We start from the raw sequence: 25055 nt of genomic DNA on the forward strand, positions 1-25055 counted from the left end.
TGATCCAAGAAAAAGCTCGCGGGCCGAGCTGAAGCCTAAAAAAATCGAATATCTTACACTAAATGACTGAATTTCAGGCCTAAGTTTAACACCAGGAAAAAAAAAAAAAAAATCAGTATCAAGCATTATAGTTTTTCCAGCCATTTACTGAAAAAAATGAAAATTATTGCTTTTCATTTGGCTGAGAAAAAAAATTTTACACTGAAAAGGTGTAACTCAAAATTTTGCTCATTTCAACACCAATTTCGATCGTTTGTATTGCCTCATTAAATGACTGAGTGAGCCTTGCAGAACAAAAGAATCGGTTGTGCAGGTAGCTGACTGTTAACACTCATAAGCAACTGAAGAGGATTAGTAATCAATTTTGTTACGCAATACTGTTGTCAATTCCAATCTAGAAGCTAGTGTTCTGGTAGCAGCTAGGAAAGCCACACCTACTGACAGCTATTGATGATATTCAGTCAATCGGATTGGCTGAATATCATTAGTAGCTGTCAGTAGGCGTGGTTAATCAGTTTGATATTTCCCCCGACTTTCCGGGAAGGATATGTCGAATGTAGAAGGACCCACGATCAATACCAGGGAAGTTAAAATACTCTGTCATCACGACATGACAAGGATTGCTCGAGAAACACTAGCCACGAATGCATCGAGCATTCGTGGCTAGTGTCCTTTCGTATCTAAAATCGGGGGGCTTCCGATACACAAAGTTACACCGGCATGTAAACATAGATAAAATGCTTCATGGTTCACAAACACACTTTCATAAGAGTGTCATTATAAGCTTAATTAAGTTCAACCCTACCTTTTGACATCTTTGATACATACGATCCTCAAAAATGAGATGATATTTGGAGCCTAATTCAGCGCTGCTTACAGTGCCGCTTATCGTAGCTGTCACATCGTGGAAAATAATCTCAACCTATGAGATAATTGTACACACGTAAATTCTGGTGATTTATGACTGGACAGTCACTTAGTAGGTACGAGATTACCTCATTCAGATAACACCTGTCATGTTTGTCGATCGCTGGTCGATCGATGTACCAGCCCGGGGCATTTCTATCAAGGACACAGTTCAAGGCAAACTCGCCCACATGCCAATTCGGTCCCTGTATAAAACCATGTTTTTTATGTGTAAGGGCGCACCATTAGATATAGGGGGCTTGGTTTTTTTTTTTGAAAAAAATTGTAACACCATGTTAGCAAAAAAAAAGCTCCACTGGGAAAAAAAAAATTGATGTCAAGGGTGAAAAAAGAAAAATGAATTTCATATAGCTTTTAAATAGGCCTACAATGCTCCTCAACAGAAACTACAGTATTGGAAAAATATCGCCAACGTTGAGACTACAAATTACACAAAGACTACTTTAGGGGCTGTGCAATAATTATGAGCCCGGGGGGAGGGTGGGTGGCAAGAAATTTTTAGCAAGCCGAGATTGAAGTGGGGGCAGGTAATTTTTGGCAAGCCGAGAGGGGGGTTGGGGAAAGCGATTTTTGGCACGCATTCATGGGGCACCTTTTAATAAAACGCTCTAAAAAGGCTTAGGAAAACAGTACGGAAGCGCTTAAATATGCACATTTTCCTGGCATGGAATGGGGGGGGGGGGCAAAGAAATTTTGGCGGGCCGAGGGGGGAAGGCAAGCGATTTTTGGCGGGCCGAGAGGGGGGGCGATTTTGGCGAGCCGTTTGGAAATTTTACCTCGGGGGGGGGGGGTCATAATTATTGCACAGCCCCTTATTTAGGGACGCTCCATTAGAATTCTCGGGGGAAAAAATTCACCCACTACATGAGCAAAAAAAATCCCCACCAACACTAAAAAAAAACCAAATTTCCCCCACCTAACTGTGTATAAATGCATTATGCAAATACCCCCCCCACCCCCGAGAATCTAATGGTGTGTCCCTCACCTCACCGTAGACAAAACAATACATCGACAAGATCATGATGATTGTAGTTGTACCATGACTATATACCAAACCATCGCTCTATGTTTACCGCTCAACTCGCAAAAGCTCACCGCAAATATTGTAAATAAGCAGAATTCCCGGGAAATATACCATGGCAAGGTGCCTAGATGTCTAGCCACATTCTCAATTGCGTGGGAAACTGGGAATTGATTTTGATCACTTATACCAATAATTTTTTTAAGCAAATGGGAAAAGATAATTGGCTATTACTTTTAGCCCCGCCCACAACAGTGACCCACTGATTAAATCCTTTTGGTTATAAAAAGTGACATTTATAAAAAAAATATAACGATCAGATCATGTACTTTCTGCAAACTTGTATAGTGTTGGGATCTGATGATTGAAGTTCTGAAGAAAATTGGTAATTTTTTTTAATGCATGAGGTTTAAATAAAAGTTGACTTAACCTGGGTGACTTTCACACGACTGCGCCTCTCTCAGTTCTTTCTCCATCCCTCTCTCACTCTATTTCTGTATCTCTCTCTCCCTTCAAAATCCCTCCCTCCAGTTCTCAGATTTTTAGAACCCGAACTCGAGTCCCAATTTCAGTACCGTATACCTGATTACCTGTACCTGTACCAGCATACGAGGAGGGGGGGGGGACAGTCAGTATCGTCCCTATTTTTACCCCCCTTCCTTCTCTCTATTCTCAGTCTTCTCGTCCCCATTTCCACATCTCCGTCCCCATTTTAGGTGTCGTGTGGGGGGTCTGCCCGACCCCCCCCGCTGGATACGCTACTGCCTGTACCCATACTCGCGGGTCCGGACCAAAATACGGCCTTGGACCTGTACCCCGACTCGTGCCCAATAGGCCTGCTACCAGTGTGCTTCTCTCCCTCGCTGTTTCTGTCCAGTGGCGTAGCGTCATAGGGGCGTGGGGGGGGTGGCACGTGCCCCCAATTGCTCTGAAAATTTTAGAAAATCCCATAGGAAAATTGCCAAAACGGCTTGTGCCTCCCCATCAGATCCGGTGCCCCCCCCCACCCCATCATGGCCCCCCCCCTCATGTGATGACCCACGCTACGCCACTGTTTCTATCCTTCTCCCTCGCTGTCGTTCTTCCCAGCTCCCCTCTCGTTCTTCGGAATAGTTTTTTATGTTTTTTATTAAACTTTACCACATACAGGTACATGGATAGACTTGTTTGTTTGTAAAAACAATTTGATTGGCTGTGTCCCGTAAGTGACTTTACACCACGCCCTAATCAGGGTGCTGTAGGTGACTTAAGACGGTACATCATAGCAATAAAGACAAACAAATATTTAATTGGCTGTGCTCCGTAAGTGACTTTACACCACGCCCTATGTGAGTGACTTTATATAGCACCCTGGTAGACGGCACATCATAGCAAAAGATAAACAATTTAATTGGCTGTGCTCCGTAAGTGACTTTACACCACGCCCTATGTGAGTGACTTTAGACCGCACCCTGGTAACATCATAAATTGACAATAACAAACAAGAATTTTGATTGATCTGTTAAAGAGTACAAAGTATAGAGGGGAATTTTTGGCGACTAGGATTGCGTGATATGGCTTTTACGGAGTGAGTGTACCTACACCCCCAAATATTAAACTGGATTAATCACATTAATAAAACCTACATGTAGGCCTACTCAGTATGGTTTCTTTAATGAAGGGCTGTGTAATAATTATGAGCCCTGGGGGAGGGCAAAATGGGAGGGAGGGGCAAGAAATTTTGGCCAGCCAAGGGGGGGAGGCAATCGATTTTTGGTGGGCCGCGTGGGGAAAGTAATTTTTCAGGCCGGGGGGGGTGTCAAGCGATTTTGGCCAGCCAGGGGGGGCAATCGATTTTGGTGGGCCGAGTGGGGAAAGTTATTTTTCAGGCCAGTGTGTGTGTGGGGGGTGTCAAGCGATTTTTGGCGGGCCGTTCGGAAACGGGGGGGGCTCATAACCATAGCACAGCTTCATTGCACGTCTTCTAATTAACATGACATCTACACATAAAAACCTAAATTAAATGGGTTTATACAGGGGCCGAATTAGTTTGTGGCGAATTGGCATGGGGCCGAATTGACTCTATGTGGCCGAATTGGTTTAGGTCCTGCTATACACGTGAATATCTCATTGAACATGCGATCACCGCAAAAGAAGGGAGCTATTTTTATCACAAATTGTGCCGAAATATTCATGTGAGCACACTTAAAATGGGACATACTATCTGGGAATTATGTCACCAACACGTATAGTAACAGAATGGTAAGTTAAGTTAGATAGAAGGGGGTTATTTCAGGGTATGTTTATCATGCTGTATTGTCATTATAATTTATGTGGTCTTACGTAATATGTTTTCCCCGATTTTAGATACGAAAGGACACTAGCACGAATGCTCGATGCATTCGTGGCTAGTGTTTCTCGAGCAAGACAAGGAGGCCATGAGTACACATCAATCAGTCGCGTGGCGGACCAGTCAGACCTGTTGATTTAGTGAAGATTAGCGAAATTACATTGTGGTTTATTAGTTAATTTCTTGTCTTCATCTTTGTGTTTCACAATTTCATAAAATGAAGGTGAGTTTTCATTAATCTTACTCGAGAACTCTACTGTCTGTCCAATTCACTTGGAGACTCGTTTTTTTTTAAAACAATATATGGGTTAGAAAAAAGTCATGAAAGAAAATGTTCTAGTGGACCTCGGACCTAACTAGACTTGCTTGCCAGTCCTATATACGCCGTACCTATGTATATTAAGGACTGGCTTACGCCATTTTGGATGTCAATGGGAAATACACACTTAACGATTTGCGCCGGTTAGAAACTTGAAAAAAAATCTTTAAAATTTTATCAATGTATATAAAAGTGGTACCAACCATATTGTGCTTGCTAATTTAAGACTCGGTTGAAACAAAATTAAGGATCGAATGCTAACAAGATTTCTTGGTAACATTTTGAAAATGTTTGTCTTCATGTCGACTTTTATTCAGTTTTGACTATATTTCGACAATAAAACGGGACCATACAATTATTTCTAATGATTAAAAACTTTTCAAAATCGAGGACACGGAGTGGCAAATCATATTGATCAGAAATTTATAGGCCTACGTAGGCCTATTACTACTGATTCACCTTTGGGCTAATTAAAATGACCAATGTATTTGTTCACTTTCTAAAATGTAATAACATTAATACATAATACCTATTCAAAAAGATAAATAAAGATATACTATAAATACAATAAATGATATTCTGCTTGTCCATTTCAAGAGAGACAATGACCTCTAAATTACCTACATGTTGTGAATATGACTATCATACCGTAAATATGGCGGACTACTCAAATGCATTCAACAAATGCATGATTGCAATCTACCGCGACAGTTCGTCACACACACATAACAAATACACTACGATCAAGTATAGGTTGATGACAACATTCAATTGAATGTACTGTACTGCACCATAATTATGGTGAAGGACACCGGTTCAAACCCTTTGTTTGGAGACAATCAATAATTTCATGCACAACCTCTATTGATCGAAAATGGTTTTACTTATTTGATTGTCACATCCATACCTCTGAAGTATAATAATCGAACCGTCCAAATAGAGGCCCTGCATGAAATTATCGATTGGCTCCAAACAAAGGATTTAAGCAGGAGGGTGAAAGTGCATAGGAACAATGCCGGAAACTACGTCACTCTATTGTTCGACTTAAACTACATCATTTTTAACGCATGCGTGTTCGTTAATACAGCTTTAGTCTCCTCCACCTTCTCAACATGGTACGTGGAATGTCTGGAATCACACTGACGGCGGAGGAGAATACTAGCTGGTCAGACAGTTTAATTTTATCAAGCATATAATACCTAAACAATCACCGTCATTTGATCGATTTACTACAGAATATAATTGATTATTCAAAATATAATTTTAATATTGTAAACATGTTAACTTATATATTTGTGTACTAAAGTATAAGGACACGTGAATAAAATCATGTCGAAGACAAAATTGCCGCTAATCCGCCTATTGTCTAGACTTAAACTACATCTTCCGGTTTGTTACGTAATACTAGGATGCCCACCCCTTTGTATCGATCCCTGATTTAAGCCTGTGTCCTTCACCGTAGTTATGGCGGAGTGCAGTCCATTCAATCAAATGTTGTCATCAACCTATTTGATCGTAGTGCAGGGTTATAGACGAACTGTCACGGTAGATTGCAATCATGCTTTTGTTGAATGCATTTGAGTAGTCCGCCATATTTACGGGATGATACGTCACATGCAAGGCCTCTATACGTATTTGGTAAATGGCACCCAACGTTTCACGGATCATTTTCAAATTTGCCGAGGGATTGCTCAAATTTCAATAGATTTGAGGTTATAATGTTACCAAATATCTTTAGAACAAGAAAAACTTAGGTCTGAAAGTGATTAACAACATTTCTTTCATGACTTTTTTCGGAAACGTATATATATTTAAATAAGTAATAAAAACCAAGTTAATTGTACAAACCGCTGGTTTACTAGATAGAACATGAGGCCAGTTATCGATCCGTTATGAATAATTCATGTTCGACCCCTTGGATCATGTTAATTGAGATTGGCAAATAACAACGTTGTTAGTTTTGCGAACTTTGCCTGTTCAATGAGAGCATAGCGCGCCCTCAATACATCTGGGCACAAACCAGGCGAAAACGATCCAGTGTATGAAATGGCGGACAGGTATTTCCCATCAGGCACCAGTTTTTTTTCAAAGAAAGTCTACTAATTTGATATGAAATGACGTTTTGCAATATAGCAATGTCAAAATTAGGACTTGCTGTCAATAATATGGAGGAAATACGTGACAGAGGCAAGGAATGAAATATATACAAGTAGTATTTGAAGTTACAACCTTTGACCCGACCTGACCTTCCATCATGGCGCCTTATTCGTCTTATGCGTTTCTATGGCTCTCAAGTAAAATAAAATACCAATTTGCACTAATCAGACAGAATGTTACTTGACTCTCAGCATGAATTATTGAGTTTATACGGAGGTAAAGAAATGCACAGTTGACTACGACTATGTGCAAGCCGCGCACCCCCGGGGGAGGCACTCCCTATCTGAAATGGCAGGGATGTGCCTCGGCCATGTTAAAAGTAGGGGCGTTCAGGTCAAATGTACAATTACAAAAATATGGGGTCATTCAGTACACAACCTGAATAAAAATGGGGTCATTCGGTATGAAACTTTGAAAAAAGGATGGTCATTGGGGTAACAAAAAGTAAAATGGGACATTGAGTACATGATTGCCAAAAGAGTATCATTGAAGTACACATAAATAAGTGCCAAACTGCGAGAACACAAATACCACCTAAATTTGGGAATTAAAGGGGGGGGGGGGTCATTGGGTATAGCAGGAAATAGAAAAAGGGGGGCATTGGGTACATGAATTTTTTTAAAGGGGTCATTGGGTAATAGGTAGGACCATAACACAAAAAGGGGTCATTGGGTACAAGCCGGTTTGAAAAAGGGGTCTATATCCCGAGGCACATGATGCATATCTGTCATGGAAGTGCCCCCCCCCCCGGGCGTGCACCAATACTCCAAACCTTTATGGTAAATCTGATGACTAATATGGTCACATGTTGGCATATCATGTGTTCAGGAAATTACTTGGCAACATTTTACGATTTCAGGCTTGTTTACTAGTAAAGGGATGGGGTATGAACGTTTGGACAGTATTTATTGTGGGACATTAGAGCACATCAGACATATCGAATTGCATTCTGAATACGAAGAATGGCCTTCCGATATCAAATAATTTTATTTTTTTTTAAATTCGCAATGTAATACACATTTTATGGCAAATGATTAAAAATGGATATTTTTGATATAATTATAACAGTACTCGAAGTAAACTTTATAAATTTGATGATTCATACTTAAAGTGTATGTAGGTGGGATGAAAAGCCGACAATCAATTGAAATGTTGACCTTTTGTATTGAAGATATGGATTTTTTATTCCAAAACACCAAAAAAAATTAGTTTTTTGGGAAAAAATCCATATCTTCAATATGAAAGGTCAACATTTTCAAAATACTGTCGAAACGCTCAAAACTCTCATTAATATTGCCATTTGTACTCTTTATTATTTATCTTTGTTAATGAACATATCTTTTAAATGCTGATAAATCGTGGTTGGCTGCCCATGATATAACAGATTTTAATGTTTTATAAATATAATTCTACTACGCAGAGGGAGTCGCGCAGCAGAATTTCACACCACCTGTCTTAGCTAGATTCCGAAGCTCTGCTCTTACCTTCAAATTCACGTAAATTTCAAAGTGTATACACTTAATATTTATTTATAACATTCGGCCGAAGCCAGGCTAAGCCCAATAGTGCTCAGAGGCGACTAAATTCAAGGGATGCCATCCGGATATGACGGGACAGGGATATGGGAAGAGGTCCGATTTTAGAAGCAGGAGGGAAAACCGGAGCACCCGGAGAAAAACCTGCGAGGACGAGCATGGATCGGCAACCAAACTCACATGTGGCACCGCGGGGAATTGAACCCCGGTGAGAAGCGAGTGAGAAGACCACTACACTACACTAACTCGCCCTCCCATACACTAAATATATTTAATTTTTTTTGTTGTTATAACCAACTGGTACATGAAATATACTAGCTTATTACCTATACAGAAAGGTGATTATCAGCCTTCATCAGCAATTTGACATGCCCGGCATATCCAGCCATTCTCCGTCTGGCTATGACTGTCGCCCTCTATAACTCTGGGCACTTAATTTCAATAACAATACGCTATTTACATATCAATGTGCCGCATGCTTATTTTTATTGCCGCTTCCATGTATTGTTCTGTGGCCGTACCTACCTAAAATGTGACAACGGGGTGGATATTTTTTTATTCCCGAATCGAATTCTGAACCCTTCACAAGGCTAGAGGGCGCTCATAATATCCACAGACAGAGCTTGACTCGAATTTTTATATTATATAGGTTAAGGGGGTACTACAACCATCGCACTTTTTTGCGGGTTTTTTGCATTTTGTGAAGAAATGAGAAAAAAAATTGGTCAAAGTGGTATGCAAAATGAAGGCGCAAATCTTCTCGTTCTATTGGTGCCATCGGTATCGATGTAGCTTACATGCTTTTAAAGGGACATGCCCAAAAGCGGTACATGGGGGCACTTTTACAAATTGGAGTATATCTAAAATTTCAGAATTGCTACCGTGAAACCAGTCACACGCACAAATTAAGCATTAATGTCAGACTCTAAAAGTACCAAAATATATATTTTTTGGAAATGCATTAATTATGCACAGCTTTGAAAACACATGCTTGGCATCACTTATCATTATTAAAGAAAATAAACTTGTTTTTTCCCCTTCCTGTTCACAATGATATGCAAAATTTGTGTTCGCTAGCCAGCACATCTGTTTCAGGTTTGAAACAGTAAAATCTTAATGATAAGTAGGCCCTATTTTTTTCTGACCAGCCTAGCGATGTCAATTTTAAGGTTAGGGATGACCTGATTAGCCCATGTGAAAGCCCCATGTCTTAGCTATATACGGCCACAATCCCAGAACTATAGGCCTTACAATAGCAACAGGATAGAGCAAACAAAAAGTTTTGCAAAGTGGCGAACTTGCCCCATATTGGGGCAGGTTCGCATATATCATGGGGTAAGTTCACCCTAATCCCAAAAAAAGGTTTAAACATTGCATAACAATAACATATTCAATGCAAACATTTAGCAAGGGTATACAGGGCATTCATTCTCTTCTGGGGAGTCACTAAATTTGTTGCAGGGGTCGGGTCAGGGTAAAATGTAGGGGTCCAAAGTGAGTTTAAACGTATCATGTTTACAACTTCGGGGAGATTATGGATTAGGAAATAAACGGTGGTATGAGCAATACTGATACCACATAACTTAAAAAACCATGCTTTTCAGTTGTTTTACCTTGTTTAATGGTATAATTATCAATATTTTACATAATACGCGGATGGGGCAGGTCCGCCCTCCAGTTTGGGGTAAGTCCGCCCGGGGAAGATATAGGGCGAACATGCCCCATCCTCAAAGGGCGAACGTGCCCCTTGTGCACATTTTTGTATTTTCTTAAGGGTATGCAAAATACAAATCGAATAAGGAGTTTATAACTGCATTTAATCTTTGACAAATCCCATATGTTCCCAATACAGATTTCCATTAAAACCATCTGTATTTATGTATCAATGATAATACAACATTATTAATGCAAGAAAAAGTTACGTTTTGGTGTAAATTTTTTGTTTTGGCTGCAGTTCGATGAACACGGCCCTATATATCACGTAGCTAATATGAGAAGTTTAAAATGACATTTGTCACCTAATTTTGCCATCACCAAATTCCCCGATAGCCGTAGTGCTGAGAAACAAGGGGTGGGCGAACCTACCCCTAGGGCGAACACTCCCCGCTCTCCCCTAATGCTTGGTTTTTAGTTCTAGGCGATTTTTAGAGTCGACATCTCAGTAAAACACTAACACCGAATTATCATGTAAACGCTATCACAAGTACATGTGTTTGGGACAAAAATGTTGATTTGCCGCAACTTGTTGCACAAAATCAACTAAAGTGGGAACGTTGACAGTGTATGTTGGAGCATAATTAATATGCCACTATTTTTACTTACATCATAGAAGTAAATCCGGTCCATTTCACTTGAAACAATTCCTGCCAGTAAATATATCCGTATTTATGTTCGTCGCCATTTTAATTGTATTTCGGCGTTGGGCGATACTAGATACTCGGATGGTCGATACCATTAATTGGTATCGGCCATACGATAGGCAATAGTAAAATAATTGATTTCATAAATAATAAAGAACGACCAAGCATAGATGGTCGATCGAAAGATCGAACTAATTTGTTTCTATTGCCTTATTGCAATTTGCCATAACACATTACGTAATCAACACAAAGCTTTTGTGAGGACGTAGTCATGGTAGTTAGTGGATAAGAAACTGACAGCGGAGGATGCGAACGACATGCCGATTTTTAGTTGTCAATCATGAATTGCCGGAACGCTTTAGTATTTTACTGCATGGCATTCCGCAAGCACAATGACAAATTATGCCGTAATTTTCCAAAGATCACCTCATATGAAGTAAGCTGAATGTGATCTGTACTTTTGTAACATTCCGATCGCTTTTGATCACCTATATGTATCTATATCGTTATGAATACGGCAGACGGCCGAATCCGGATTCGGCTTTTGGTAAATTCACCCTTGCATTACATTTGAATTAGAGAACAAGGGATCAATACGATACCTGTAGAGGGCAGCATATCGAGTTTTTAACGGTTACCGTCGGTGACCGTACTGCGATGCACCGTCAGCTAACCCTGCATGCCGCTCTCTATTGACTACCTATTGTGCTGTTATCATCTGCTCTCTGTTAAAAAAATTGATATGCTGCCCTCTATTATGTACAACATTGATCTCTTGTTCTCTAATTCAAAAGTAATGCATGTGTAAAATGAATTTAACAAAAGCCGAATCCGGATTCGGCCGTCTGCGGTATTCATAACGAATTATAATCGGTGAATTTGCTTAAAAACACGTGAGTTCATATGTTGTGTAAACATAATTAGCTTGGACACAAATGAAATTACGATGCAATAGAATGCAATTTTAATGCGCAGCAGATTTATGGAAATAAGGCTGGCCGCTTTTAGGTAGAATTGGCCCGTGTCTGGCCCTATACGACACGTAAAATTTTCTTTCTGAATTGGCCGTAGGCCTTTATTTACGTGTAAGAAAATCAATCGCATTATCGTGTTCACTCGAGCGTAAGTTGGGCCCAATTGGAATCATCGGAACGTTCTAAACGACCCCAGTGTCATCTTCTCTGGGTAAAATGAATTTATTATAGCTATTTTTCTTTCTGTTTATTTCAGCTCAAACGCTTCATTGCCGTTTTCATTTTCATTAGTCTCGGTACTACATCAGCCCTTTCACCGCCAGTACTAGGTAAGGATCATGCCGGGGTGTGTGTGTGGTGGGGTGGGGGTGGGGGGGGGGGGTGGCTCGACTTTGGAAGTGACTGGGATGTGCGGACTGCAGTTCGAAACTACTAGGGGTCTTTCGGTGAGAGCCTAGACACTAAAAAAGGGGATCTTTTGGTAAGAAGGCCCAAAAAAGTGGTCTTTCCGTGAGACTGGGCTAAATTTTGGTCAAATTAGAAAGTTGATACAAAATTTTAAAACTTTGAAGACAAATAAAGGAATTAGGTGAGAGATTATCAGAAATTTGTCAAAAATTCTTAAAAAGGGGGTCTATTGGTGACAGAAAATGTCACAAAAATGAGGGTCAGTGTGGCCGCACATCTCCGTCACCGGTTGGTAGTGAGTGCCCCCCACTGTTCATACCAATTCATAAGCAATTTAAAGGGGTTGGGACGTCCTCCATAGAAAACTGCCGGGGCGTTTCCTCTCTCTCACATCGCTTCAGCCGCTTATATCTAGAATCATAATACCGGCACTCTTAACAGTAATTCAGTTTGGATCTTTTTATAATCAGAATTCAAACTATTGCAATTTGACACTTTGTTTGTATTTTATTCTGCATACATGATCAGATTGCTATAATCCACCGGGGAAATTCTATCGTGGTATTTTTCATCGCACCGGTAATGGCATAGAATGCCAATCCTGGACAAAACATACTCCCCACGCTCATCACCACGTTACGCCAGAAATATATCCGGACGCTGGTCTTGGCGATCACAACTATTGTCGTAATCCGGGTGCAGATGATTTTTCTATCGATAGGCCTTGGTGTTACACTACAGATCCGCACACCCGATGGACATACTGTTCTGTGCCTAAGTGCGGTCCAGGTAAGTCTGTATCGGGTTATTTCAGTGACTGCCATACATCCATATGTCGCCCATTCAGGTAACGTCATTTGAAATTCACAGTCCCTGTGTGGAAGATTAAGGTAGTGCCTTTCATAGGGGGTTTATGGATTTCAACTGAAATAGCCCATTTCAACAAAAACATATCTCCATTTAGCTCCCCTTGCTAATGTGTAAAAGTCATAATGTACGATCTTTTCAAATGAGTTTGGCCATTTTTTTTGGCATGTCTGTCATGTGTACACATGTCCCAACTTACACTTAATTGGATTCAGCTAAATTAATTATATTTTGTAGGATTATACAGTTAGCAACCTGGACAACCGATTCTTTTGTTCTGCAAGGCTCACTCAGTCATTTAATGAGGCAATACAAACGATCGAATTTGGTGTTGAAATGAGCTAAATTTTGAGTTACACCTTTTCAGTGTAAAATTAATTTTCTCGGCCAAATAAAAAGCAATCATTTTCATTTTTTCAGTAAATGTCGGGTCAAATTGTAGTGTTTGATACTGTATTTTTTTTCTTCAAATCCTAGTGTTAAACTTAGGCGTGAAATTCAGTCATTTCGTGTAAGATTTTCGATTTTGATAGGCTTAAACTCTGCCCGCGAGCCTTTTTTGGATCAACCTTTTAGCTTTTCAAAGTAATATAGTTCGCTAATGAAGGATTTTTCCCAACTTTCTAACGCACATCACCGTGAGCGATATATCATAGTTTTGTCAGAATTTCCGTTTTGATTTCACCATTTTTTACTCCCGCCTGAAAAATTTTCAAAATCAACGCGTGAAATCTAAGGCTAATACTAGCATTGTGGATCGATATCCCTGGGTTTAATAGGAATACCGGCATGGGTACAGTGTTGTCAGAACTTCAATATAGCAACGAAATTCCCAGGCCTAATAGCGCTCCAACTGATCACAGCGGCGTAGCTGGGATTTTTTTCAGGGGGCAAGCCTGTATGGGGCGGGGCCCAAATCCACCAAATTTCCCTGCACTTGGGGGGGAGGGAGAGGGGCGGGGCCCAAATAGACAATTTTGCCAGGCTTATTGAATATAATCGTATGGTATTGCATATCGTATGGATTCAGGCTCCATCTCTCTGTACCTCTTCTCCCTCTCTTCCCCTCTCTCCTCTCTTTTTTCTTCTTTCTCCCTCCTTTTCCTCTTTTTTCCTTGCACTAGGGGGCGGGGGCCCAAATAGGCAAATTTTGCCAGGGGGCAATTGCCCCCCTGCCCCCCCGGCAGCTACGCCACTAACTGATCATGTTTATAGCATGACGAGGATCTTTCATCACGTGAGTGATTTATTATTTGATTTCATCATCCCCGTGATCATCGGACCAATGTGTTGAAATTTGCTTCTCCTCAAAACAACTTTGCCCGACAATCTTACATGCAATTGGGCAATATTTTTAACAAAACTTTCTTTTACAAAACATAATATTACGCTGTATGTTTTATGATCAAAAACTGTTTGGAACACACTTCCAAATAACCTTCGTAACGCCCCCAGACTTTCGTTATTTAAACGCCAGCTTAAAACCAATCTTTATAAATTGATTGTTTTTATGTTTGTTTGTAAATTTCGTGCTTTACGCGCTTTGAGTTCCTCATCAGAGATTGTGCCTTATAAGAACCATTCATTATCATTGTTAACTTAAATAGGTTTTTGTTTTTTAACAAAAACCTGTTCAAGCAATTATTTAAAATTGCTTACCTAAAAACAGAATAACTTGGATGTTAATACTTGACGTAGCGTTTCAATTGTCACGAAGGTGACTGGGTATGGTGCCCTTTGTTTGTGTTTGTTTGAAACTGCTTTTGGAAACCCACCGAAAGTCATAGGCCCTAATGAAGCAGCCAAAACAATACCAGGTTAAACATGGAAGTTTATAAAAACCTATTAAATAACCTTTAGGGAAAAAAACATTTGTGGCAACAATAAGCCTTGCATTGGAAGTCATGGTTAAAGTGTGTTGTGTACCACCCCAAAGTTTCCCTACATACACCCCCACTACACACCTCTGCACCCACCCCACCCCATAGGCCTACATGCACATGATATTACATAATAATATATAGCATAGCTATACATTTAGGTATACGCCTACATGTCCAATTAAAAACAAACCCGAACACAAGTCTGAAGGGTGTAATGAAAATGGCAACCCGCGATGGGGAGGCAGGGGGGGGTTGGGGGTAGGTCATACAAAATTCACCTGGAGATAGGAGGGACAGAAGATTATAATCCCGTATAATTACACACTAATTTTTCTAGGTTTGGACCGTGGATTTTTCCATGGACCTCAAGCGTGCGTCTCTTTTAAGAGAAAATACGGACTAACCTAGGTAAACAAACAAACAGACAGACAAAATGGTTTTCATAATCATGGAATCCATATAAATTGAAATTGCAGGCTATCACGCGGGAGCAAATTTTTAAAATTCACCTCATTTACCAGAAAACCCAATTGGGGATTTGGGCTACTAAATCGCTGGTCGGGCAATATGCTTTTCAATGGAAAATTGCCCTAGATGACAACAATGAAAATATCGACTATTTCTGCTGGTTGCTCACGAGATAAAAGTACTGAGTTTGACATTTTCGGAGCATGAAGGGAAAAAGGGTAAAATAAAAACGGAAATTCTGACAAAACTATAATATATAGACCCACACGATGTGCGTTACAGAGGTGGGAAATATCTTTCTTTAGCAAACTATATATTAGTTTGAGACGCTAAAAAACCAATTCCGTAAAAAGCTCGCGGGCGAACTCAAGGCCTATAAAAATCAAAAATATCACACTAAAAGACACAATTTGATGCTTAAACATGTCCAAAGTAGCTCGGAAAATGAGAAAAATTGCATGTCACGAACACAAAAATGTTCATATCATCAAGCAAGAAAAAGCGCCGGAATCAAAAATGGGTGTCATGTTATAGAATAACTTAAGTTAGCTTGCCTGAAAATTTCGTGAATTTTGGTTGGGGTATATTCGTAGTCGTATATTGAACATGTTGAAATGTTTATCATTGTGCGTGACTACTGTCACGCCATATATTGTACGGCCGATGTTTTTCCTGCAAAGAAACTTTCATTGTCAATTGTCCATTGTTGGTTATTTAACTTGAAAATAATACTCCCAACGTTCAAACAATTTTAAAATTCAGCATAAAGGTTTGTGTTACATTATTTGGACGGTGTTAATTCATTCCAGAAATAGAATGTACGAGTGAGGCACTGAGTGGGAATAACATTGCTATTATTGTCACCGAATTAATCATATCTCTGGTATGGCTTAGTGGTAAATACATGTATTTGGAAGTTCGATCTTGGTTCGAACCCCGCAAGCACCTCTCTTTGATTTTTGATTTGATTTTAACTCATATTTTTAAATCCTAGTTTTCATATTTTTTATTAAAGCCATAATATACGATTTCGGGCAAATTTGAAGTTTTGTTATTCCAAAAATTATAACAATATTTATAATATTAGTAAATAACTGTCAGGAAGGTTTTCACGTTACATTTGAAGCAGAAGTAGCGAGATAAAATGAAAGAAAACACTTAATATCTTGACCGCTTAACTGTGGTGTTCTATGGGGGATTTGTCTAGACGACGAACTTGGCTGATTCCAATTATATTAGGTGTAATCCGAGGTGTAAGTTGAACATTGTGTGAAAATTACAAATATGCCAAAATATTAGGTTTGAAATTCGTGCATCTCATGATTTGATATGTAGGCCTATGCATAAAAGCTCATAAAATATGTTACCGATATGGGAGGGGTCTAGTCCAATTAAAAAATCGTGAAAATCTGTGTTGACGTTCCTTTATTTGATAGGCCTAGGCCTATATATATTCTTGAACTTTTAAAAATTACTTAAGTTTGACATGCTTTATTTGATTATATCATATTGAAAGCTACTGAACTTAAATGCATTTTTTTAAAAGATATGAACTCGAATGTATGATTTATAGGCTTAAACATGAACAAGAAATAAATCATGAAAAAAGTGGGCCTTCAAGCCGACATTCATTAGGCCTATATTATTAAAGACAAAAGGGAGAGGAAAATCTTATTTCTCGTTCAACGTGTTCAAGGTCTCACTCAACAACAATCTTTTCAAAACTGCTTGTACTTCAGTTAAATGAGATGATACTACCTTCTTTGACGACTACAATATTTTGTTACACAATAGAGTATTTTGCATTTATAAAATATATAACAATAGACGTTTTTAATTGCTATATTAATCAATATAACATGTATAATAGACAGCGCCGGCTGGGATCCATTTCGTGAAGCATCGTGACACTTGCAACGTGCGCTTCCGGCACGAGGACTCAAAGAACGCAACTTTTCAACCTACGACTAGATTGTTCCACCGCTCATTTTCGCTGAAATTTTAATACAAGCTGTGGTTAATTAATGTTTATCACAACAGAAAAGCATTAGACCGGCGTTTCCTCAAAGCTGCAGATATAACCATTTTAGTGATCGTGACATGCATTTTCTCTCATTTTTTAGGCTACTTCGCGCACCAAAAGCATTCATTTTTTCCACATAATTCACATTTTACACGTTATTCTTTGCCTTATACTCATATCTTATCTATGGGCTCAATATGGAAATGAAGGGAGAAACGACTCGTGTATTCCATTTTTTGATGTTTTCTAAAAAACCGTATTTGCCACCTGATTTTCAACATTGCGTTACGTAACAGTAGAGGTCACGCCGGTAAAAATTACCGGAAGTGAGCTAAGTTGCTGTCGTACTGGTAATATGCCACCTTCGACAGGGAGCATCAACTGTCGTCCGATATCAATCATGATAATAATTATGTTAGCACAGTAGGCTATTGTATACTTCTGGTTATATACCCTATACCAAGGAGGTTAGATATACGCTGGCGAAGTTACGTAATAATCGGATTAACTACCATAGCAATAGGTGAAAACAATTTTTGAATATACCGCGCTGCACTGATACCATCACGCGGTACCTCTGCATTGAACCATATCATGAATGATCACTTGCACCTGTAAGATTGGTATATTTGAAAAGATCCGTATTGTATTCAATCTATGATTGCAGACATACACAGGTGATGAGTGTAACCTGCTTGTAGTGCAGCGCGATATGTTCAAAATTGTTTTCACCTATTGCTATGGTAATTAATCCGATTAATTACGTAACTTCGCCAGCGTATAGAAAGGAGAGGAAATAGATTACGTAACGCATATTGTTCCTTTGTGCCAATTAGAGTTTCCGCCAAGCTATTCATCGAGAGGTACCTTTTGTTCGGGACAAAGGGCTTCCGCCATTAAATCGGTAACTGACCTGACAGCGTATTAACCCTATATAGGCAGGCTACTGTCAATAATTGATCAAACGAAAGTCACGTGAAAGCGGCTACACGAGCGAGAGGTACCTTTAGTAGCGTAGCCAGCGGTGGGGTAGGAGGGCAGAGTGCCCCACCTGACAAAAAATGAAAGAAAAAAGTGCCCCTCTGACAAAAAATAAAAGAGAAAATCAGAAAGGCAAAAGAAAAGAAAAGGGGCAAGGAGCCCTTTTCTACCGAAATTCAGCCCGATCATGGGCCAAAATAGTGTAAAATGCAAACTTTTTGCGCGCTAAGCGCGCACATTGTACAGCCCATTTCCATCCTGATAATGGACAAAAATAGTGTAAAATACCATTTTTTTGCACGCTACGCGCGCACATCGTCAATGTATTGTATGATGCAACTGTAATTTTTTCGTCTGTGCCCTGATTTATTTTTTGCCCCCCCCTCCGACCAAAAAAAGCTGGCTACGCCCCTGGGTACCTTTTGTTATAACATCACCCAAGGGTGTGCCCGAGTTGTCGCATACACACAAAGGCACACTTTACCGTCGATATAGAATTATTTACCACCCATCTTAATTTAATAGGCGCCTCATTTAAATAAATTCAATAGAGTTGCTGATCGATTACTCCTAACAACGTGCCATTGCTGCCAGGTATATAGGTATATCCAAAGAGCTTTTAAATAGAAATAGAGTCGCAATAGATTATATAATCGTTTGTTCGTTTGATGCCGATTAGAAGTTGCGACAGGCTATTCATAAAAGTGGTACCATTGTTTCGAATAAAGGGTTTCCGCCATTAAATTGGTCACTGATCCGGCATCATATTAACGCTCTGACAACAGGCGAGTATCAATAAGTGACCACACTACAGTCATGTGTAAGGGCAGTCATGTGTAAAGTGGTACCATTGTACTCACGTATCCCAAATGTGTGCTTGTGTGGGTCTGAAGTATATAAGGAGGCTTTAGCTGTCGATGCAATCATCTTTACCACCCACCTGACGTTAGGCGTTTCATTTAAATAAATTGAATGCTCTTGCTGATCGATTACAGATTAGAATGTATGAAGGCTGCCATGTCCAGTCCATATATCTATATTACACTATAATGGTAATCGCTATACGTATACATGTAAGTATAAGTATAGGCCTATAAAGGTTGTGTTTAAGAAATTTCCATTTAATTTTATTTTAAGAAGGAGATTGGTATAGAAATAGTGGCGTACCCAAAGAGGGGAGGGGGTTGGGAAGGGTCAGATTCACCTCTGTGAGAAGTCTTGGGAGGGGAGGAGGAAGGGAGAAATAAAAAGATATAATAAAGACAAGTAGATAAATAGAAATATAAGGAAAATGATGGGAATGAGAGAGGGAGGGTGAGAGGGGACAATGAGAGCGAGGGAGTGATAAAGTGTAGGCCTAGGAAAGAATAAGTACAGAGAAGGGAAAAGAAAGGAATGATGAATACATTTAATAATAATTATTAGGCCTATAATAACTAAACACATAACAGCACTGGGCAGCCATTCAATGCCTTTATTCGTTACGTAATTAAAACGCCCAGTCAGATGTATTTCACACCTACCAAACACAACTCACCCAATTTCGCAAACTGGACGTTGAATGTACAGTCTAAACGCAGGACAACCGTTCTTTTGTTCTGCTTAGTCGCGCTAAAAGTCGATCGATACATGTTAAAATCAGCACAATTCCGAGATACACCTTTTTGCTATGAAATTTATTTTCTCGGTCAAATATAAAGCAAAATATTTTTTTCTTCAGTAATGTCAAATAAAAACATAGTGCTTGGATGAACATTTTTTTTTAAAATCCTGGTGTTAAAATTAAGCATCAAATTGTGTCTTTTAGTGTGATATTTTTGATTTTTATAGACCTTTAGTTCGCCCGTGAGCTTTTTACAAAATTCATTTTTAGCGTCTCAAACTAATATAGTTTGCTAAAGAAAGATATTTCCCACCTCTGTAAAGCACATCGTGTGGGTCTATATATTATAGTTTTGTCAGAATTTCCGTTTTTATTTTACCCTTTTTCCCTTCATGCTCCGAAATGTCAAACTCGGTACTCTATTTCGAGAGCAACCAGCAGAAATAATCGATATTTCAATTGTTGTCAACCAGGTCCCTTTTCCATTGAAAACCAGGATTGCCTGACCAGCGATTTGGTAGCCCAAATCCCCAATTCTGGTAAATGAGGTGAATTTTGGAAATTTGCTCCCGTGATTGCCTGCAATTTCAATTTATAGGGGCTATGGATTCCATGATTATGAAAACCATTTTGTCTGTTTGTTTATTTGTTTGTTTGTTTATTTACCTAGGATGAGGTCCATGGGAAAATCCAAACCTAGCAAAATTCGCGTGTTATTAGAGGGGATTTTAATTTTATGTCCCTCCTATCTCCAGGTGAATTTTGAATGACCCCCCCCCCATCGCGGGTTGGCATTTTCATTTATACACCCTTCAGACTTGCGTTCGGGTTTGTGTAGGCCTATTTGTCATAATTTAGCGCTATAGGACCTACTTTCTAAATGTATAGCTATAGCCGTGCTATATAAATATTATAAGGTACCGGTATGTAATATTATGTAGGCCTATGGGGGTGGGGTGGGGTGGGGTGGGTACTCAACACATTGAACCATGACTTACAATGCAAGGCTCATTGTTGCCATAAATGATTTTTCCTTTAGGTCATTATAATAGGTTGTTATAAACTTCCATGTTTAACCTTGTATTGTTTTGGCTGCTTCATTATGACTTTCGGTGGCCAGCAATCACAAACAAAAGGCACTACCCAGTCACCTTCATGACAATTGAAACACTAGGTACTTTCTTTGCTATATTGAAGTTCTGGCAACACTGTATCCAGGCCGGGCACCCAGAGATATCGATCCACAATGCTAGTATTTCACGCGTGGATTTGAAAATTTTTCAGCTGGTCGTCAAAAATTATGGAATCAAAACGGAAATTCTGACAAAACTATGATATATCGCTCACGGTGATGTGCGTTAGAAAGTTGGGAAAAATCCTTCTTTAGCGAACTATATTACTTTGAAAAGCTAAAAGGTTGATCCAAAAAAAGGCTCGCGGGCAGAGTTGAAGCCTATCAAAATCGAGAATCTTACACTAAATGACTGAATTTCACGACTAAGTTTAACACTTAGATTTGAAAAAAAATACAGTATCAAGCATTACAGTTTTTCCTGACATTTACTGAAAAAATGAAAATTATTGCTTTTCATTTGGCCGATAAAAAAAATTTTACACTGAAAAGGTGTAACTCAAAATTTTGTTCATTTGAATACCAAATTCGATCGTTTGTATTGCCTTATTAAATGACTGAGTGAGCCTTGCAGAACAATAACAATCGGTTGTCCTGCGTTTAGACTGTGTACACTCTCATGAATATTGATTGGCAACATTTTCCAATATGTCAGCGCTCTAATCGGAAACAATAGAACAATAGACCCTGCAGAGCGTTGGGTATATCTGTGTCACTTTCTATAATTAACTACTTCGCAGCTATTATGTTGTTATCATGGTTATAGGCCTGTTCAATAAAATCAAATTGATTTCTTAATATCACGAATATCCATTTTAAAAGCCATGTCCAATTGAGGAGTGAAGGAGGAGGAGAAGCGGATGGGTGATCGAGATTGTAGGGGAGGGGAGGAAGACACAAGAATTTATTCCCCTTTTGTCCCATATTACACCAGTTTAGTTTCAATAGGCCTATGCTAACATTTTCGCGCGCATTTGTACCATAAGGTTCACTGTACATGTACCGGGTACTTTAAAAAAAAATCCACCCCTTCCCTCCATGTCAAAAAGAAATCTACGCAACTGCTTAAGTGTGTGCATAAGACAGAATAAGTGCAGAAAAAGGAAAAGAAAGGAATGAATAAAGAAAATAATAATTATTATTATAGAATCTAAGCATATAACAGCACTAGGCAGCCATTTAATGATTTGTTTTGTATTTTTTGTGTTTTAGTATTTAGTATTAAGTTGACGCTTTCAAAAATAGTCATTTTTGCCTAACATACCATGCATACAGGATACGGTACAAAATGCCAATTTTAGTATGATATTTTTATATATTTTTGATCACTTTATAGCCATTTGTATTATTTATCCTGATATTTCAAGTTGCTCTTGAGTCAAGTAATAAGAAAAAACTACTTTCTAATCCTCTGTATGGATTTTTAAGGGGGTCAAAAATGCACTTCCTGGCAACGATGCACATGCAAAGTACAGGTTATGGGGGTCAAATTTTCAGAATACTCCCAATTATGTCAAGTAATATATCAAATTACTCGTACTCGTATGTGTCAGACCTTTCAGGAGGGCGCTATGACGAAAAATGTTCATAGGTCAACGACCTTTTGAAAGTATCAAAACACAAAAATACAAAACAAATCTTATGTTCCTAGTAACATTAGACTACATTCTTTCAGATGCAAAAGACTAGAAATTCATATCTGGTGTACACCTAAAGTTATTAGGTGTCAAAATTTGCCGATTTTAAGCGCCATTTGTGGCTGAACCACTTTAGGGGGCCTAAAATTCTGTAGGGGGTCTAGAAATGTCTCTTTTTTTGAATTGCTCATAGACATTGGCACATGGTTAATCCATTCTGAACATAATTAGGACCTATAAGTGCACTGTGGCATTATCATGGGTCCTTCTAAATCAAAGATAATTTGATTGAACAGTATGAAGTGCTGATTTTGACCCCCTCTGAAATCCCAACGAAATTCCGAAATCAATCTTTTTTGGCATTAGGCATTTCAGACACAGCCAGTGAGTAACCACAAAAAAAAAGAGGGTCACAACTGATTTAATTAAGAAGAAAATGCCTCTCAAAGAGAGCGCTTTGTCATTTGGACACCTTAAATTCCCAATTTTGGTCAAGGTCGCCAAACTTAGATGGCCCGCCATTCAGAAACGAAATTGAATTTGAATTTTTTTCTTGTGACCTCACCTAGGGGTCCATGAAAGGTACCCCTGAGCCAAAGGAGAGCATAATCCAAGAGGGTGGGTGTACACTCAGTCTGTTTTGACATGGACTGAGCCCTTAATACGTTACGTAATTAAAATACCCAGTCAGATATATTTCACACCTGCCAAACACAAGTCACCCAATTTCGATAACTGGACGTTGAATGTACACTCTCATGAATATTGATTGGCAACATTTTCCAATATGTCAGCGCTCAAATCGGACACAATGGAACAATAGACTCTTCAGTGCGTTGCCCTATACTGTGTCCTCCCAGCATAATAGTGTTATGATTGCAGACCAGATCTGCTCTACTTTTTAATCCCTTGATTTTTGGTTTCTGAACAAAAGAGAAACCAAAACTAATGATTTGAAATGAGGGAATTAGTCCCGCTTTGGTTAGTTCTACATGTAGGCGCAACCACGGATTTGGTAAGTACAAAGTCCGTCCTTGGTTGGGATTTACTATTGCATGTGTTCAAAAATTTTGGGATGGGTATGGGTGGACAAATGTTTTGCAAAGGTCAACACGGGTCAATAGGATTTGATCTTCTTTGTCATGTTACCAAGGTAACGAACCACCTGAGATATGGCAAACTATCTATTGTTTTTATGAAATGATTTTGGAAACGGAACAATATGAGACCATTTTTTAAAATCAAAATAAGAGAATTTTTAATTTTTTGTCCCCCTTTTGACATATGACCTTTTCCCCTATAACTCAAGAAATATACATCGGGGATAAGTCAAACTATACCTTTTCTGAATCCTTGTGACCAGCGCCATATATACATTGGTATGGTTTTTAGCAAGATTTGACCAAATTTGAAATTTAACCCCTGCATAAGCGGCCATTTTGGATTTATGCAATTTAGGCATGTTCCACTACTTGGATTTTGTGTGACTTTTGATAATGATTTTGTGTGAGCTTTTGGAAGATGGACGCATGCAAAATGGATTCTGTTGCAATTAGTGGTGGGTATTTTTGACTAGCCTAGACGTTACTGTTTGAGTCACATTTGGAGGCCAACAATTCGTAAGAGTCACAAAATGACGGCTCGGAAAAAAATGGAAAGCCTATGGGTAAAATCGTACACCGCTCAGGTCTCCTACGTGCTGTGTAAAAGAGAATAGACCATAGAGCCTTATTATAGGGCAAGGCTCTGTTGAAGAGACGGTTCCGAATTTTTCAAGCCATGTATAATTAAGATGGGGAGGGGGGTTTGCATGTATTACAACATTATTATTTTTCCGAGTTCATTTTTGGCTCCTTTTCGCACCAATAGTACCGTTTCAGAAAAAGACCCCAAATATATTTCCCAGTGCAATATGTACATTTTCACATGATCGAAAGAAAACAATTTTGAGAAAAGAAAACAAAAATCAAATCCGCCACACCGGGAATTGAACCAGGGATTCCTGCGTGACAGTCTAACGCCGATACCATTGAGCTATCAACTCTACGCTATGCAATGAGGAAATTTTAATTCACCTGTATTCACCTGTCTTCTCCGAGTCGGGCTCTGATGGAGGCTATAAAAAGCCTATAAAATGCCCACCTTAAACATCAAAATTACACTGCATAGCCTAATAAATGAGTAGGAGTTGGAAAAAAACTGACTTCTGCTGCCAGTCGGATCCAATTCCATTAAGCCCCAAAGTTCAAATATAATGGGCCCCATGACCCAAAATAGTAACCGGAGTTCGGATTTGGTACACTGATAGCACTTGAGCATTATATTGTTGGTGACATTGCAAGCATGGTAAGGAAATGATTTGGCTAATGTACGAGGGGCAGTCCAAAAGTACTTGATACAGAGCCATACAATTTCTATTTCAATTTTTAGC

At 39.1% G+C, this 25055-nt stretch overlaps 1 protein-coding gene across 1 annotated transcript in view; it reads left to right on the forward strand.

The window, feature by feature from the left end:
- The first annotated feature begins 4356 nt into the window (after positions 1-4356).
- Positions 4357-25055, forward strand: part of LOC140146355 (plasminogen-like) — a 40112-nt gene continuing 19413 nt past the window's right edge. The window contains exons 1-3 of the mRNA XM_072168173.1: positions 4357-4500; positions 11879-11951; positions 12559-12819. Of these exons, the coding sequence (XP_072024274.1) occupies positions 4495-4500; positions 11879-11951; positions 12559-12819 (340 nt within the window). The 5' untranslated portion in view covers positions 4357-4494. The remainder of the gene's footprint in view (positions 4501-11878; positions 11952-12558; positions 12820-25055) is intronic.

Source organism: Amphiura filiformis, chromosome 2 (assembly GCF_039555335.1).
Source record: "Amphiura filiformis chromosome 2, Afil_fr2py, whole genome shotgun sequence".
In the NCBI taxonomy this organism is placed as follows: Eukaryota; Metazoa; Echinodermata; class Ophiuroidea; order Amphilepidida; family Amphiuridae; genus Amphiura; species Amphiura filiformis.